At 40.0% G+C, this 14398-nt stretch overlaps 1 protein-coding gene across 1 annotated transcript; it reads right to left on the bottom strand.

Annotated features, from left to right (window-relative positions):
* Positions 1 to 2935: 2935 nt before the first annotated feature.
* Positions 2936 to 13518, bottom strand: CCR6 (C-C motif chemokine receptor 6). Its single transcript, XM_057407077.1, has 4 exons — positions 13418 to 13518; positions 12710 to 12764; positions 5054 to 5128; positions 2936 to 4139 (listed from the first exon to the last, which is right to left on the bottom strand). Exons 1-4 carry the CDS (start codon positions 13516 to 13518, stop codon positions 3054 to 3056), a joined length of 1317 nt encoding a protein of 438 aa, XP_057263060.1. The 3' UTR covers positions 2936 to 3053.
* Between the last annotated feature and the right edge of the window lie 880 nt (positions 13519 to 14398).

Below are 14398 nucleotides of genomic sequence, written 5' to 3'. Positions count from 1 at the left end.
CTGAGCAGTGGGGTTTTTCTCTTTCACTGCTTTTGCTCTGAACTGGTCCTGCACTTTTACTTTACAGTAGATTTCACAAAAAAGTGGTAAGAATGTTTTGCATGTAAATGAAATTTTTAACTACCCGCACTTCTGGCCTCTAGTTGCACTCGAAATTTGAGCAAGAAAGCTAACACCCCATGTATTGGAGCTGCAGTTCTGCCTGTTCATCAGCCCCTTGAGAGCCCATCCTACGTTTCACCCTGTTTCTCCTAGATACAGGGTGATTGTTCATGGCAATTGAGATTTTGGCTGTACCTCAAAGTGGATTTTTAGCAAGACCTTGACAGCAGCACAATTCATACCTTATGTTCCACACATGCACCATGTTTCCCATTCCTTTAGCAACACTTCTCACTCACGATAATCAAGGGACAGCTGGGTACCTTTTCTACTTTAAACATTGTTTCTAGTGAGCACTTTTCCCTCCCACAGCACAGTGGCCAGGGAGCTCTGTTGCTTCCTGTGTGAGGCAGATACCCCATCACTGCCATTCCAAGTTGCCAGTGTCCCTCATGGTTACCAGGGGCTGGTAACCCATAAGGAAGCCTCCTCCATGGGTAAAAAATCCTTTGCAATGAGGGTGGTGAAACACTGGCATGGGTTGCCCAGAGAGGTGGTGGATGCACCATCCCTGCAGACATTCAAGGCCAGTCTGGACTTGGTTCTGGGCAACATGGTCTAGTTGAAGATGTCCCTGCTCATGCAAGGAGAGGTGGACTAGACAACCTTTGAAGGTCCCTTCCAACCCAAATTATTCTGTGGTTCTATGGTCTCCACTGGACATCTGTCAGCAAGTTCTCCCCACAGGAACAGTGACAGGGTCAGCGACAGCATTTTTGCCACCATCTCATCCCCCAGCTCCACCCCAGCAGCCACTTGTTCAGTGTTTGGATTGTTCAGTGGTTAAAGGCCAATGCAGGCATGGCAGCAGGTCCAGCAGGAGGGTGGGCATATGCTTTGGAGCCTTGCAGGGCTCTGCCCAAGAGCCACCATAGCGATCACTGGGCTTCAGTCATCAACTTCCTACCCTAGGACACACTCTTTCATGAAGCCTCTGAGGGAGAGAGCTATGCTGTTTAGATATGAGTGAAATTGCACTGAACGAGAGAATGTTTTCAAAGCAATACATTAGCAAGAAACTCTTAGATCTGAAGGCATGCTTTCCTTTTCAGTAACATTGTTTATTGATTGAATTCTCTTCCAGAATATCATCAGTGCTACATACAACAAATGCATGCATCTGCATGTACATGATTTTGTATCATATTAGTGCAGAAGTTGCTATTCAGTCATGATAAATATATGCAATCTTTATCACACCTGGTGCTGATATTTAAAAACCTCACACTGCACTGTAAAAAAGGATGGATTGCACCAGCCAAGGCAGTGCTAGTTTTGGCCATATCAATGCCTTTCCTCCAGGAATGTTCAGATCCAGCATTGACCTTCTTGGCCCTTTGGACTGCCACTAAACAATGTGGTTAGTAATCCAAGCTCTTCAGCTATGAACTTAGAACAACCAAGTTTAACAGCAATCTGCAAATTGCATTAATTTACACAGCATAGGAGTGCAATGTCCCACACAACAGCAAACCCAGACGTATGGTTTTTGCTCGCATCGCAGCAAAACTGTGGAGGACTGGCAGGTAGTTCAGCAGACTCCAAAGAGTGGTGCTCCTCTCCTCTCCTCCACCTTGCCCCTCTACCCTCCAGTTCCTGCTCCTGTCAATCTTGCCATCCCACCATGACTGCTACAGTGTGGTGAAGCTCACTCAATGACCAGAAGATCCACTGAGGATTTGCTGAAAAGTCATGGCTAGGTAGAACTAATTGCATTTATTATAAATATCCCTATACTCATAGGGAGTCAAATGCTGACTCAGTAAAAATTCTGATCGAATTAAGTCAGACTCTGTTCTTATTTATAGATATAGTCCTTAATAATTTCTGAAGCTAGTAACATAAATTTTATATATGCATATTTTGGTAGTAAATCCATTCCTAATGAAACTTCACTAATGGCAGCTAAATACCAAGAAATGCATCATGCTTTGTCACTAGTCAAGTTCCAACAGAAAGTGTTGGAAATCTTGCAGTTCTGTACAGTTTGCTGCCTTTTAAAAAGTGGAGTGTGAAATTCATCTAGAAAGAAATAACTTTTCACAAAGAGACCAGGTTACCAGCTATTCCAGAACTGGAATCCTGTGCCTAAAGATGAGAAGAATCTCCCAAGCAAAGCCCCATTCTCTGTTCATAAGACACTCTCAGGAGATATCATAAAACCTTTTTAGGGATATTTAAGTGTTCTTTTTAATTAATAATTTTCTTTTCTCCTAGTATTCTCTCTAGTAGACACTGTTGGCTTTGACCAGCCTTAGCCTTGGTTTAAGCAGGACCCGATGAGCAGGGGGGGAGTGTAGTGCTGGGTCTACAAGACCTAACACCTAAGACCAGCTATGCCAGCAGCCTTGAACCTGTTTGTTCACTTCTGTTTGTTTTCCTTGCCATACTTTGCTCAAAATGCCATCTCTTTAGATTAGTATTGTCACAGCGTGACCTGTCTGCAACAAAAGCAGAGTGTAGATCTACACTTAAATAGGATTTCCAGGAGAAGTAATTGACAGAAACCACATAAACATAAGTAGAATGAGCTTGGACATAGACTGATTCATTTGCTTAGTATTTTGGGGATATTTCAGTGATGTAGGACAGATGAAATGCAATTTTTCCTTAGAAAACAAGGGAGGTTCCTCTGCAAACTTCATTTTCCTGATAATTCTAACAGACTGCACTTTAGGAGACAGTGAATGTTAGAGAGGTGAATAAGAGTTCAATTTTCCATAGGACTGTGCTATTCTTTTATTGTAATTCTTTTCCTGAGAGGAGATGTAGATTGTGGCAGCTCCCTTAAAGGTCAGAGAAGCCCAAATGACTTGCAGTCACAAGCAGTGACACTGGTATGGGTTGCTCAGTGAGAAGAGTCCTTCAGTAGTTATGGTGTTCAAATTGTATTACATAGTAAAGGAAGACCCGTTGTCAGTGAGAGTTTCACTAGTCTGTCTTGAATGATAAATATCAGAGTTTGTCCTTGAACCACGCTTATAGTATTTCTTGTATCTTATGCAATATAGGTCCTTCATTATCTTCACAAAATAACTTCTGAACTTCACTCCAATAAATGCATAAAGCACAGGGTTCATGCAACAATGTAAAAATGCTATAGCTTCTGTGGTGTATTTCGCATAGGCCATTATCTTGTCACTTTCACAAGATTTGTCTATCTTGCCCATATTTATGGCTGTCACGAGAAGAACAATATTATAAGGTACCTGGCAAACTAGGAAAACTGCTACAATTAATATAATCACACGGATTGCTTTGTTTCTCTTGGAATTCTGAGCTTGTTGTAAGGATTTCACAATGACTGTATAACAAAAAATCATAAATATGAAAGGTACGAAAAATCCAAATCCAACTTGTAGACACAACAGCAGTGATTTCAACATTGTGCTTTCAGACATTCTATCAAATTTCTGATCACAAATCTCTTTGGTTTCATTGATGGAGAAGCTGTAACTTTCACTGTATAGGAAAGAGGAAGTAGAGATTAAAATTGATGATACCCACACAGCCAAACAAATGAGTTTACTGTATGCGAGTGTTCTTGCCCTGAGTTTAAACGACTTTGTTGCCTGTACAATAGCAATGTACCGGTCCACGCTGATAAAGGCCAGAAGCAACATGCCACAGCTGAAGTTGATTGCATAGATACCTCTGGTGATTTTGCAAATGAAATCACCAAAAATCCATTTATCGGTAGCATAATTCACTGCCCACAGTGGAAGAGTGAGAACAAACAATATGTCTGCTATGGCCATGTTGAGGAGGTACACATCCGTCATGGACTTGGTTCTTTCATATAAAGCAAAGGTCATCACTACGAAGATGTTACCAACTAAGCCGATGATACAAATCAACGAATACGCAACTGGTAGAAATGCTTTTGTGAAGTTCCTGACTTCCAGTTTAGAACAAGGTTGTGTGATTAGAGAAGCGTAGTCGGAATAATACTGATATTCTGAGGTGCATGAATCTGTCTGTAAAAGAAATGATCACCAGTTAATAGCAGAGGTATTAATCTCTAATTTCTATGTAGTAGAGGATAGATAACAAAGTCATAAAAATACAGTACCTTGGAAATCTTGATAGATAACAAAGTCATAAAAATACAGTACCTTGGGAATCTTTCAAAAATTGGTATACAATAATTATAGGGCGTGCTGATTTGAAATATAAGTGAAATTTCTCTTATGATAACTGTGATACTTCGATTCAGTCCTTCTCATGTCTATATCAAACTCATCTAAAGACAGTCCACATTACTTTTTCCTCCTGCATGTTTTACACTGTTTCCACCAACTACACAGTGAGAATTACAAATCACAAATTTGTAAAACCAATTACAAATACATTTAACACTGCAGAGGAGACTAATTCAGGAATTTCATAAAATCTGAATTAAAATATGAACATGGAGATAATCTTTTGGGGTGGACCAAAGGTTTCCACCTTAAAATACATTATGCAGGAAGGATTAGCCTGATGTCATAGAAGACCCTACAGTATAAAAGTCTGAATTTGAAGTTGGGGTCTAGACTTCCTTTAGTGTCACAGGATGGGAACAGGTCCTTCTAGCATGTTCTGCATTTCACACTAACGTAGCTTCTATACATCAAGCCCCAGAATGGTTACTTTTCTCCAGTTAGCTAGATAGGCAAACCAGGCAGGCTAACCTGAGACACACACCGCAAACACCAAACCTGTAGTTACATTAGCAGAGTGCAAGCAGAATAAAGAGTGTGACTTGACACCAAATTCTGCTGTCAGAAACATCTCCTCAGCTAATGACTCCTGCAATTAGGGCGTTTGAACCAGCAGCCTCAAAGAGCTGGGACTTCCAGATCCATTGCTTCATTGAGGTACTAATATAGTTTATCAGTTAAATACTTACACAATTCATTTTGGCAGTATGCTTCTCAGCCAGTAAACCGTTGAGAAGAACTTCAAAATACTTTCCCAAGTATTTCTGAAAAGAAAATAAAGTAGATCAGATTGGGAAAACAGCACAAGAAATGTGAGCAAGTAGAAAAAACACAATTGGAAATAGAACTTTCTTCAAAGAAGAATCTCATCACTTCAACTGTATCAACAATACAGAGGACCACCTCAACAAATCACACATTTCTGCAGCACAATGTACAGTTGTGGAAAGTGGCTGGTTTGTATCAGTATCATTAAAAGCACAATCTTACATATAGAATGTTTATTTATAAATGTAATAAACAATACATGAGAATATGTAACTCCTACTTAACGTTGACTTTGCACCACAAGAAATTAGAGTAGATTAAATTTTACTTTCAGAACTCTGTATAATGCTGGCAATCAGTGTGTTGAGGGAAATGCAGAACAAATATCCATAACAGTAATAGGGCACTGTGACTTTTTTGTTGGTTTTTTTGCTCTGGCATTTTATAAGTGTGTCTCAGCACTTTTAACATCACATTATTTGATGTTTCTTATTACACTACTGAGGCAAAATTAGAGTGCCATGATTAATTGCATTCTACTGTGTAACACACAGACTGAGCACTAGCATTGTTTTTCCTTTGTTCAGCATTCAGGTCTTTGTGTTACAGACTGAACTCTATAAAAACAATTTATTTCTTCATCACTGTGATACTGAAGTATTTTACAAATGGTCATTAATTCGCACAACAGCCTATGGTGAGAAATTATTACTTTTATTCTGCAGGGAAGAAATGAGCCATTAGAGTAAGTAACCACTTGAAATGTTCAGTTTAAGATGCCTGTCCCCCCCTAACATCACTTTTAAGAGGGATTAGCATTAAGAAGGACTTCAGTTATGTAAAGGATTAAATCCATTGACTCTGGTTGCAGCCAAGCTCAGACTTCTGCAAATCATACTACAGAGTCTAAAGTCACAGACAGACAAAATGGAGAACATGCCATTGTTGGCTACATGCGGAAAGCTGGGCTTGAATGACTTGTTTAACCTTACACAGGAACCCATGGGCAGGAGATTTAGTTCCTTGGCATTCCCTTGCATGAGTTCAGTCCTCCTTTCCATCAGCTGCTCTGTGAGACTGACACATGCCAGCAATTCAGTAATTGCAGGGACTGGGTGACATGAGGTTCCATGTTTGCTAAGGCTGTGAATAACAGTTTTGTCTAGACTTTGTCTGCTTTTTGTTAGTTGTGCTGCTAGTTAGGAAGTGTGCACAGGACAACTTTAAGCCTAGCTAAACAAATCCTTCCTGTCTGGGAATTGCCTGAATTTAGAGAGAGAGAGAAAGACAGATAATCTGTGAAAGTGGGGCAGATGCAGCCTGGATATAATTGGGAAGCTGGGGAGGAAAAGCACCGAACACCCTCCAAAAGCACAATGAGGATGAGACTCTCTATGATTCCTTCTGGGAGGCTGGCTCATGACAGAAGACCGCAGATGGGTGAAGAGCCATGCTATATGATTTTGCTTGAGCATCACCGGTTCTCTGGTTCTCTGCCCTTTAAATAAGTCTTTAACCACCTCTCCAGCTTCCTCTGCTGTTTTTTCAAAGAAGCTGATTTTCAGAAGCTGCAGGAATATGACAGCCTGAAAACACTTGAACACCTTCTGAAGCAAGCTTTAAACACTTTAAAATGTCTCTCATATGTAGAAAGGTAAAGCAAGCAGGTAAGTTGCGCAGTTCACCTGGGGCTGTTGTCCCCTCAGCCCATCTTCGTGCACCTCTGGTCTCCACCTGCTGTTTTACTGTCCTCTGACCCCATCCAACCAGATGCCCATGCCCTTGCTTTGTGTTTCTGTTACGCTTAGCACCTGGCTGCAGCTAGAGTAACTCTTCAGTGAGACAGCACTAAATGGGCACTTGTCTAGATTATTATTTTAGAAACTGTTATTTTATTGTTGTAAGAAAAATATCTTTCCAGGTATCCAATATCCGTATCTTTCTAGGACATACATGGTTAAAATATAGAAAGAGAGCCCTGAGAGCATATATTGTCTATAAAACAATCATTCTTCATTCCACTCAGCCAGATACTAGTATAACATGTAGAAGGAAGAAGACAGAGTGAAGGCATTTACAAGAAATGCCTGCAGCTTGCAAGCAGGGCTAAGAAAGGAGGTCTCTTCAGATTAGTACTGAAGAAGGGCTCTCTAGCCCTCAGAAGAGCTCAGCAGAAGCCTTCAGGGAAGAACAGCTACACATCACAGGAGAGCTCTGTGCTCTCCCTGATGCCATGGAAATTCACAGAGTCACCACCAGTAACACATTTATTCAGAAGAGGAGTTCCACTGTCCAGCAAACTTCATGAGGACAGTTGGTATGAGAGCAGTAGAAAAGGACTCAGCTGAAACCAGAATCAGATTTAGAACCTGATTTAAAGCTCTCAAGCCGATTTCCTTTTCTGAATTTGAAGCAGCATTCACTGAAGTTATTAAGAAGATGCACTTGCTGCAAAGGAAGTGGAATCAGAACTCTATAAACACTATTTTCTTTTCAATTTAAATCTTTCTAACAGTCTTTCAACACATACCTTTATAATTTATAATCTGCATATTTATGGCTTTATTTAGCATCAGTGTATTAGGAAATGATTTAAAATAAATTTCCACATGTATATGGTTTGTGTGTGCTCTAACATTGTTCAAATGCTACCTATGGGCACATGTCATGCGTGTGGACACAAACATACTTATCTTCTGAATACTAAATATATAAGCCTTGCTTTTTTTTTAGCTTAGTATTTTTCCACTTTATCCACATTACTGTATTTCTTTTCACTATGAAAGCAATATATGAGTACTCAAAAGTAAGACTAAACTACAGTCTTAAATATGAATACATTATTTGAACTATACAAGCAAAAGACAATGGATAAAGAAAGACCTCAGCAAACAGACAGAATTCTATAAGGTTAAAAACTCAGTACTTGGAGGGAATCAAGAAATATTTTGTAAGCATTGCCCAGCATTGTAAGTGCACTGTGACTTATGTGCTCAGTTTAAAATATTGATCACATACACATACATTATAGATCACTTATTTTGTTTTGGTACTTACCAGATTTGAAAATGGTCTGAAGATCAGTGAAAGAGGATGTGTGACTCTGTTACATTCTTTTGTGGCTGCCTCAAGCACATTTACCATCAGCCTCCACAGGAGCACACTTTAATTTGAAAAACAAGAAATAACAGCAATCGTTAAAGGTACAGAATTAAATTGAAATAATTACCACTTCCTCCTGACAAGCAATAACAATAGCCTGTTTTTTTTACGTAAAGGAAAATATTTAACCTTATCTATGCTGGAAGCAAGCAAGCTGGAGGCAAGTCATTTAGTCATTAGGCTACCTATGACTAATATGCTAGCACTAGAATAATAAAAAGTAGGGTGCTAATTGTACTGTGCTCAGAACACAGCTGAATGATGGTCTATTTTTGCAAAGGGTGCACTTCATGTCATGCAGATGAGCAGTTTAATCATTAATTACTTAAATCAGCAAGATAACTTACAGTAGCTACTGTAACTGAGACAAGTGTTAGATACCAAATTGAATAACTGCTGGTTTTCTAAATAAAAACATAATAATCCGGTTTCTTTCAAGGTGCACATTGTCCAAACATTTTGTCTGAACTGTTAACATAAAATATGCAAGTTGAGGAAGGAACATGCAATTGTATTTGCCTGTTTGGCACAAACATTTGCTGTTTGTTTGCATGCTGCTTACGCCTATGCTTAAAGTCAGTTGGATCTAGACATGAAAATACTTTATTTTCTGATGTTTCTTTTCCAGGCCTTAGTTTCTGATAACTTAATGAAACTTAGATGTTGCATTAACAGGAAAAACAGAAATAGTAACAAACCCCTTCAAACTATCTATTTATTTTAGAGATTGTGTGTGTGAACTTTCAGTTGGAGCTTGATAGAGAGTTAGAGACACCAGATGGCATTAATACAGACAGCCTTGTGAGATTAGAGTAAATTAATAGAATGTTGGAGCTAAAGAAATGCAAGGTGATAGATGTCATACAGATGTTTTCTAAGTTATGAGTTATCTCATGCTTTTAGTTAAATACTCAGCATGAATAACAGTCTTTCAGGTGAAGAATTCACCATGTAGGTGAACGCCCAAGTTAAAACTAGTTCAACTTACCTTCTCACTACGTTTTCTTTTGACCCAGCTAGAAAACCTGAACAGCCTTCCTTGCAGACACTTTGTGCTTCACTCTGTGGCAAATGGAAAGGTTTTTTTTCTTTTTGTCACAACTATATGAAAATCTGCATGCTATGCAAATGGAGCCCCCACATGTAGCTACTTTTTGTTCATATGTTAAAGCCCTGACAGAAAATCTGCTCTCGTTTAGCTAATGGTTATTGTGGTTTCTCAAATCTCACCATGTTAGTTTTCTGCCACTACTAATTAAGGAAGTAAAATATTGAAAGATAAGGAAAACAAAACCATCATCTGGATTATTCCAGCACCCACAAGCTGCTTCTGGAATGACGTGGGGTTTTTTAAATTCTAAAAGAAAGTAAGCACGCACCCCCCCACACACTGTTCCATCCTGCTTTCATGTTCGTTCAGTTAAATTTAGATCAGTCTAATCTGATTCAAAAATCTAGCCATCTAGCTGAGGTTCTAGTCTCTCCAGACTACAAAATATAAACTATTTATTTACATTCAGGTTATGTTACCTATTCTTTCCTTTTAACATAATCCTCCTATATTGTCAATATGTTTGGGTTTTTTTTCTCATTAATTCTTTAAAACTTCCCTCTTCTGTTTGCATCCTGCTTTTCATTCCCTGACAAACATGCCTTTTTTCTTCTTTTGTAATTTCTGTATTTAGTTAGTTATTCTCCCTATTTCTTCCTCTTTCTTTGTTCAGCTTTTCTAGATTTCTCTTATTTCCACTTTTTGTGTTCATAATTTCTCTCCAGTATTGCATTTTGTAGCACCACTCACTTGCTTTCCCTTTGGTCTTTTTTTGTTCACACTTTCAGCCTCACTCCTAGCTGATTCCATCTATCACCTGGTGTCAGATGCAGCCCTCCTCATGCAGATGTTAGGGACTGAAATAACATGATCCCAGCACTGACTTCTGTCCCACACTGACTGCTATCCATCAAAGTTTTAATTACTTGATCTCCTCTGCCAAACCATTTGGAGAAGACAGAGCCTTCTTAAAGGCTCTCTACAGGGCTTCTGCCATGGGAGCAAATAGGGCTCAGGGGATTAAATAGATGGTGGTTCTAAGTGGAGCTCTTGGGAAGGAGAGAGACTGCATAACCAGTGTTTATGTCTCACCGTTAGCCCAAGACCTGTGATTGCTCTTGTAAAACCTCACAACCTGCCAGTTTTCTTCAAACAATGCACTTGTTATTTAATTTGAAAATGGAGAAAAACTAAAAAGGATTGATGGGAAACAGTTTGCAGGTCATGTGAAAATGCTAAAGATTCAGATGTCATTTCTTCTTATACTGAACATGGAATTTCTGTGGGAAGAGCACAGTCATATGCAAAGCACTCCTCTGCTTCACTGCAGCATCATTTCTTAGAATCAGCCTAGCTCCAAACTGGCCTGGCTTCCAGAAAGAAGCGTAAAGAGCAGAAAGAGTATCCTCCCATTGATAATCACCGGCTTCAGAAGGCTGGTTAAAAATATTTTCTTGGAGAAAATGTTGGTGGAAACATAAGTTTTATACAAAAAATGGATGGATTTTTGATGGAAGTTTGTGTAGTAAAGATGCCAATTTAGAAAACACATCAAGATGCACAGATGAGTTATTATACAGTTGTTGTATGCTTTTATTCTCTTTTACAGTCTGAGCTTACAAATGAGACTACATATCCTAGTTTTGGTTAGAACAAGTAGGAAATAAGCAATATAATTCCATAGTCTAAGGTCTCACAGAAGCCTAGACAGGAAAAGGATTGGAATACATAAAGAGCAACAACCCCCACGAGACATAAGAGCAGCGTTTTCTAGTTAACACATTTCAATTTTTCATCAAAATGTTTCTGGTATAACTAAAGGTGTTCTGAAGGAAGAGATATGGTTTACTGAAATTACGATTTTTTCCAATATGTGAAACAACTTGAGCAGACAATTTCCTATTCTTTAATTTAAGAACTTTCAGCTGAATTACATTGTATTTGGTCTGTTTCCTACCATTGCCCTTCAGCTGCTTATCTCAGAGAACTTTAAGAACCATTTCTGGTGAAAGAATCTCCCAAGGTTATGCCAGAAGCAATGAGCTTTTACAGTGATGAACAGAATGATACAGTCCCTGTATTGCAGAAGGGCAATTGAATGAACATGTCAGAGGCCTGTAATCTCACTGATCTACCTTCCCTGACCACAAGAAATTTATATGTACCAGAAAATAAATGTCTGCTCCTGAAATACCAAAGGAGAGAGAAAAACGTGAGTGCCAGTCCCTTGTTCTCCACCATCTGCACAATGCAGTGGGAACAGATTTTCTTCCATTGTAAAGATCCTTTCTGAGGTCATGGAGGGAGAAAGAGGTTTCATTCCTATGTCTCTCCTGCCCAGGAGTTCCCTTTGATCCTGTCTGGGAAAACAAATCCATGAAACCAAGCCCACATTACTACAACAGTTGCACGATATGTCATCATGAGACCAAACTTAACACAGCAGCTACACTGAAAGGCTTAAAATCAGATTCTTGCTAAAATTGATCTAGTTTGGTTTTAATGAAATGTATTACAACAAAGAAGACAGAATATTGTAAAGTATTTCCAAGTAACTGCTGCCTTCTGAAGCAAATGGTCCCCTGCAAGAAAGTTCTGCTGAATTGCCTGCTAATGTATGACTAATTTACACTAGGCTGTAGAGGACAAGTGAATTTCCGTATCAGAAGTGCTGCAGACACAAGGCAAAGAAGCAAGCAGAGTTAAACATGCAGTCGCTGACATAATTTCTATGTTTTTGATGCTGTAGTCAGACCCTACCCGTTGTGGTTATATTTTGGTTGTGTTTTGGGGGTGTTTTTTTTTTGTTTCTCACTCAGTTTCTCACACTGTTTCATGCCTCATAGAAACAACTACCAAAGTAGTTTCTCAAAGCCTGTCATAAGCCTATACTCCCAAGCACTGACATTTCAACCTGAGTATGTTGAATTCATTAACCTGATTTCTTTTTAGAGTTAAACTTTCTTTATATGACTGTTTTTAGAAGAGACCCACACCATGGAATGCCCCAGTTACCTCTCTTTCCACAGCAGAGACCTTCATGGCCTGAGTAAGAGCTGAAAGAATTTAAAAGGCGCTTATATACCTAATGATGTAATTGGTCGTTCAGTATGGTAATTTCAAGGCATCTGGGATCCTGGCTCCGGCCTAAAAGCACAAATGCTTAAATGGAATAGTTAAGTATGAAATTGTGTCTGCACAATATGCAGCCACTGCATGGGCTCAATATAGGTCAAAGATTTCTTCCTTCTGGGTGGACCAAGAGGCAACATGTGTTTTTCAGCTCTGCCATTTTCCCAATTGTAAAGACAAATTGGAGTGGTTGGCTGGTCACTTCAGTGAGACAGCAACTCTCTCATTTTACCTGTACATCACGGTGCAGGCTGTAACCACTAACCACATCGCTGATCCGAGGCAACCTAGAGATAAACTCCCACAAGAGATTGCTCTGCAAGGAGGAAAATCTTCTAGGTCTTCTGCACAGTGGGAACTACTGTTTCTAAACAGGCACCACTGAGATATCACTTGTTCAGATTCATGTAGGAAGGCAGTTGTGTTCTAATAACACATCCTACCTATGATCAGGTGTGGATCAGTGAGATAACCAAGCACATGTTCAAATCATTCTGGTTTAAATAAGTTGTAAGTATATTGGACGCTTAACTCTTACTGCAGTCAATAGAAGCTAGGTATCTCAGTCTCTTTAGAGACTTGAGAGTACTCCTGAATTTCCACGTGGATTAGGAGGGAAAGCAAATTGGGGTGCTGTGCCAAGCAGATGACAGGGAGAGCAGTTGCTGGCACAGGATTCTCTGCAGCAAACAGCTAACACAGCTCTCGGAATTCATATTGCAGTGTACAGTGATAATTTCTCTTCCACTTCCCTTCTAAGAGCAGACAACTGCTGTAATCATTTGATCTTTAGGTCTTCATGCATGCAGTCACTCACTGGTGGTTAGTGATTTCATAAAATTGATTTTTCCACTGTGATTATACCCTGTTCTGGTGCCTGGAGCACTTCCTCTTCTTCCTTCTTCACCGCCCTTGGTATCTGCAGAGCTGTTTCTCTCACATTTTCTCACTCCTCTCTACGGCTGCAGCAGTTGTCGTGCAGGGCTCTTTCTCCCTCTTAACTATGTTATCCCAGAGGACATAGAAGGTGGCTATCACCATCACCAATGGGCTCAGCCTTGGCCAGCAGAGGGTCTGTCTTGGAGCCACCTGGCATGGGGAAAGGTTCCACAGCTTCTCACAGAAGTCACCAGTGCTTATTGCAGAGGGGATTGGACTAGATGACTATTCTATGATTCTGTGTTCCTATGATTGTGTTGTGCAGCACAGACATGTTCTTTACTGAAGGGAAAAAGCATGGGTGTATATGAGGACACCCTTGAGAAAGCTGGCAACTGATAGCTACCCATGCCCCCCCTCCCCAGGATGCCTCCAATTGAGGTTTGGGAAAGTGTGCTAATATTAGCCACTTCCTGCCTCACTGCAGCTTCCTCCCTCTCTGTCGACCAGGGTTGGCTAACATCTAATTTTTCACTGACCCACCACTCACCCCCAGTGGGCTTCAACCACCCTGAAGCTTTAGGGCATGTCACAGGTATTGCCACCTAGATGCTAGCAGGGACATCCTCACCAGGATCTGCAGCTGTGCCAATGGCTCCTCTCTGTGTCCTCACACAAAGCAGTCTTGACTCTCTCTGCTTCTTTCTACGACAAGGGACAAGGAAGAACTGATCTTAACATGCCCCCACAAAGTGCCTCACTTCAGAGAGGACCATCTGACAGATCTGTTTCTTTCACCCTCAAAGAATTCTTTCTGTCCATGTTCAGCATTGTTTGGAGTCAGGATGATACCCCAGCTAGGAATATTTGGGCCAGCAGTCTTGTTCTTTCATTACTTCACAGGGGCAATATTCCTTTTCCTATTTCAAAGCTTGGTTTCTCCCAGAATACTTCTGACTATTGCTAGCTTTCAGTGAATTGACACCTGGCCCAGCCGGTCGTTTTCATCTACCTGCTAAACAGTCATAAAGTAGAGAATTTT

Source organism: Pezoporus wallicus, unplaced genomic scaffold (assembly GCF_028554395.1).
Source record: "Pezoporus wallicus isolate ANWC-B61680 ecotype Strahan unplaced genomic scaffold, APGP_CSIRO_Pwel_v1 scaffold_6362, whole genome shotgun sequence".
In the NCBI taxonomy this organism is placed as follows: Eukaryota; Metazoa; Chordata; class Aves; order Psittaciformes; family Psittacidae; genus Pezoporus; species Pezoporus wallicus.
The sequence above is the reverse complement of the archived record's forward strand: the minus strand, read 5'-3'. Positions and strand labels throughout refer to the sequence as shown.

What these genes read in the sequence shown, in the direction of transcription:
- CCR6 (XM_057407077.1), bottom strand. Translation starts at nt 13,518, where the DNA reads ATGGTGATAGCCACCTTCTATGTCCTCTGGGATAACATAGTTAAGAGG. An exon ending in GTAGAGAGGAGTGAGAAAAT is followed by an intron (nt 12,765 to 13,417) that starts GTGAGAGAAACA and finishes GTTTATCTCTAG; the next exon opens with GTTGCCTCGGATCAGCGATG. An exon ending in GCCTGCACCGTGATGTACAG is followed by an intron (nt 5,129 to 12,709) that starts GTAAAATGAGAG and finishes TTTTCTTTTCAG; the next exon opens with AAATACTTGGGAAAGTATTT.